At 51.7% G+C, this 1,773-nt stretch overlaps 1 protein-coding gene across 1 annotated transcript; it reads right to left on the bottom strand.

Moving 5' to 3' along the window:
* Positions 1 to 215: 215 nt before the first annotated feature.
* Positions 216 to 1,179, bottom strand: LOC116379826 (protein FAM124A; the record flags this gene model as incomplete). Its single annotated transcript, XM_031841795.1, has 1 exon — positions 216 to 1,179. A coding segment is annotated over exon 1 (757 nt), but the record flags the coding sequence as incomplete, so codon positions are not given.
* Positions 1,180 to 1,773: the final 594 nt, after the last annotated feature.

The following is a 1,773-nucleotide window of genomic DNA, read 5'->3' on the forward strand; positions in this document are numbered from 1 at the left end:
TTTTTACTCAGTTCATCTCACTTCTCTCTGATAGTTAAACTGTGTAGTTAGTCAGCGGCTCACATCCCTGCTCATATTTGATGCGTCCTAAAGGCTCATGTTACAATCCCGACATCACTAATTATGAGTAGTTTATATAAAAAAGATTGATACTCGCCGTTTGTGTATCAATACAATATTGCTAGGCAGAATATGGCGACACGATGCTGCTCGACCCCCCCTCACCTGCAGCAGGATCTTGTTTCCATCGTAGTCCTCCGTCTGCCAGCGGACCTCACTGATGGGGCTGCAGGGCTGAGGCAGCAGGGGCACCAGCGTCCCGATATCTCGCACCCTCACCTCCATCACCGCCGACTCCAGCACAGCGGGACTCTGGCCTCGCGGGAGCCTCTTGAAGGACAACTGGATCTCCATCTCCGGGTTGGAGTACACCACGAAGAAGCAGAAGTCCTCTTTCTTCTGTGCCGGCCTGCGCTGCAGCAGCAGCTTGTAAAGCCGCACCATGTCCACGTAGTTCCCGTGTCGGCAGTAAACGGTAAAGCGCACAATCTCTTTCCCGTAGTGGACCTGCCGCATGGCCCAGAGCGGCGTGCCGGCGGACAGCGTGAAGAAGTCCTGACTGCACGGCGACAGCGGTGACATCCGGCGGCCATTGCTGACCGTCTCCGTGTGGTGGAAGCACCACGGCGGCTTCTGCAGAGCGCGGTGCAGCATCAGCACTTGCTCCTCGCCGCCGTGCGCCTCCTGGAGGAAGACGATGACCGCCAGGGCCGGTTGGCAGGCGCCAACCGGGCCTCCGTTTTGATGGCGTTTGGGCCGGCAGACGGAGGCCCGCTCCGAGACCCGGAAGAGCTGCAGCTCAGGGTGGACCCACGCCAGCACGCCGTCGGCAGCACGCTGCAGCAACTTGCCCTGGCCGGGGTCAGCGATGAGGTGGACGCAGACGAGGAAGGGATCCTGGAGCTCGCCCATCGAGAACTCACCTCCACACACAAGAACATCGAGAGGAGAAGAAGAAAAGAATCAAACGATCAGCAGCGTGTTGGGAGACAAAGAAACTCAATCCTGTCTGTGAGAAGTTCCATCACTATAAGATTCCTTCTTCCTCCTCTGAGCAGGTTCCTACAGAATGGATCAGAACCACATCAACAGATTCATGAGCTTCTGGCTTCAGCCTCTCCTTCCCCCCTTCCCACCTTCTCTCCTCCACATCTGAAGCTCTGTTAATACTCTGCACCGGATGCATGTTTATGATTATGAGGTTTATGATCAACGTGCTGTTTGCTGCTTTATTCTCTGAAACATTAGACGAACAAGCAGAATGAACTGAGAAGAACCAAGAAGATAAGAAACACCTTAAACTGACCTCCACTATGAAGAGGTTTATAATCATCTATAAACTCATATCTCATATTCATAAACGACCTCATTACATTCATACAAACCCTGTAAAGAAACAAGTCCAGTATTAAATGTTTTATAAAGACAAAGAACATATTTGTGGCTGATACATATTTACTCTCATGTCGATTATTATCACTTCCTGCTTCTAAAGCATCTGAAGTGAACGAACCTTCTTTATAAGATCCTCGTGCATTAAGTCACAAAGACTCAGAGGTGCACCACCAAATGCCTCGAGCTCTTGCAGACCCTTCGTGCATGACGTGATTACGTCATCTTCTCCTCTACGGAGAATAAACTACTCTTAACCCCATGTTCCCCCCCCCCCGCAGACCCTGCCATTATCAGGAGGTCATTACTGAAACCCAGAGC

The sequence above is a fragment of the Anarrhichthys ocellatus genome, unplaced genomic scaffold (genome assembly GCF_004355925.1).
Source record: "Anarrhichthys ocellatus isolate YVR2014 unplaced genomic scaffold, GSC_Weel_1.0 scaffold5290, whole genome shotgun sequence".
In the NCBI taxonomy this organism is placed as follows: domain Eukaryota; kingdom Metazoa; phylum Chordata; class Actinopteri; order Perciformes; family Anarhichadidae; genus Anarrhichthys; species Anarrhichthys ocellatus.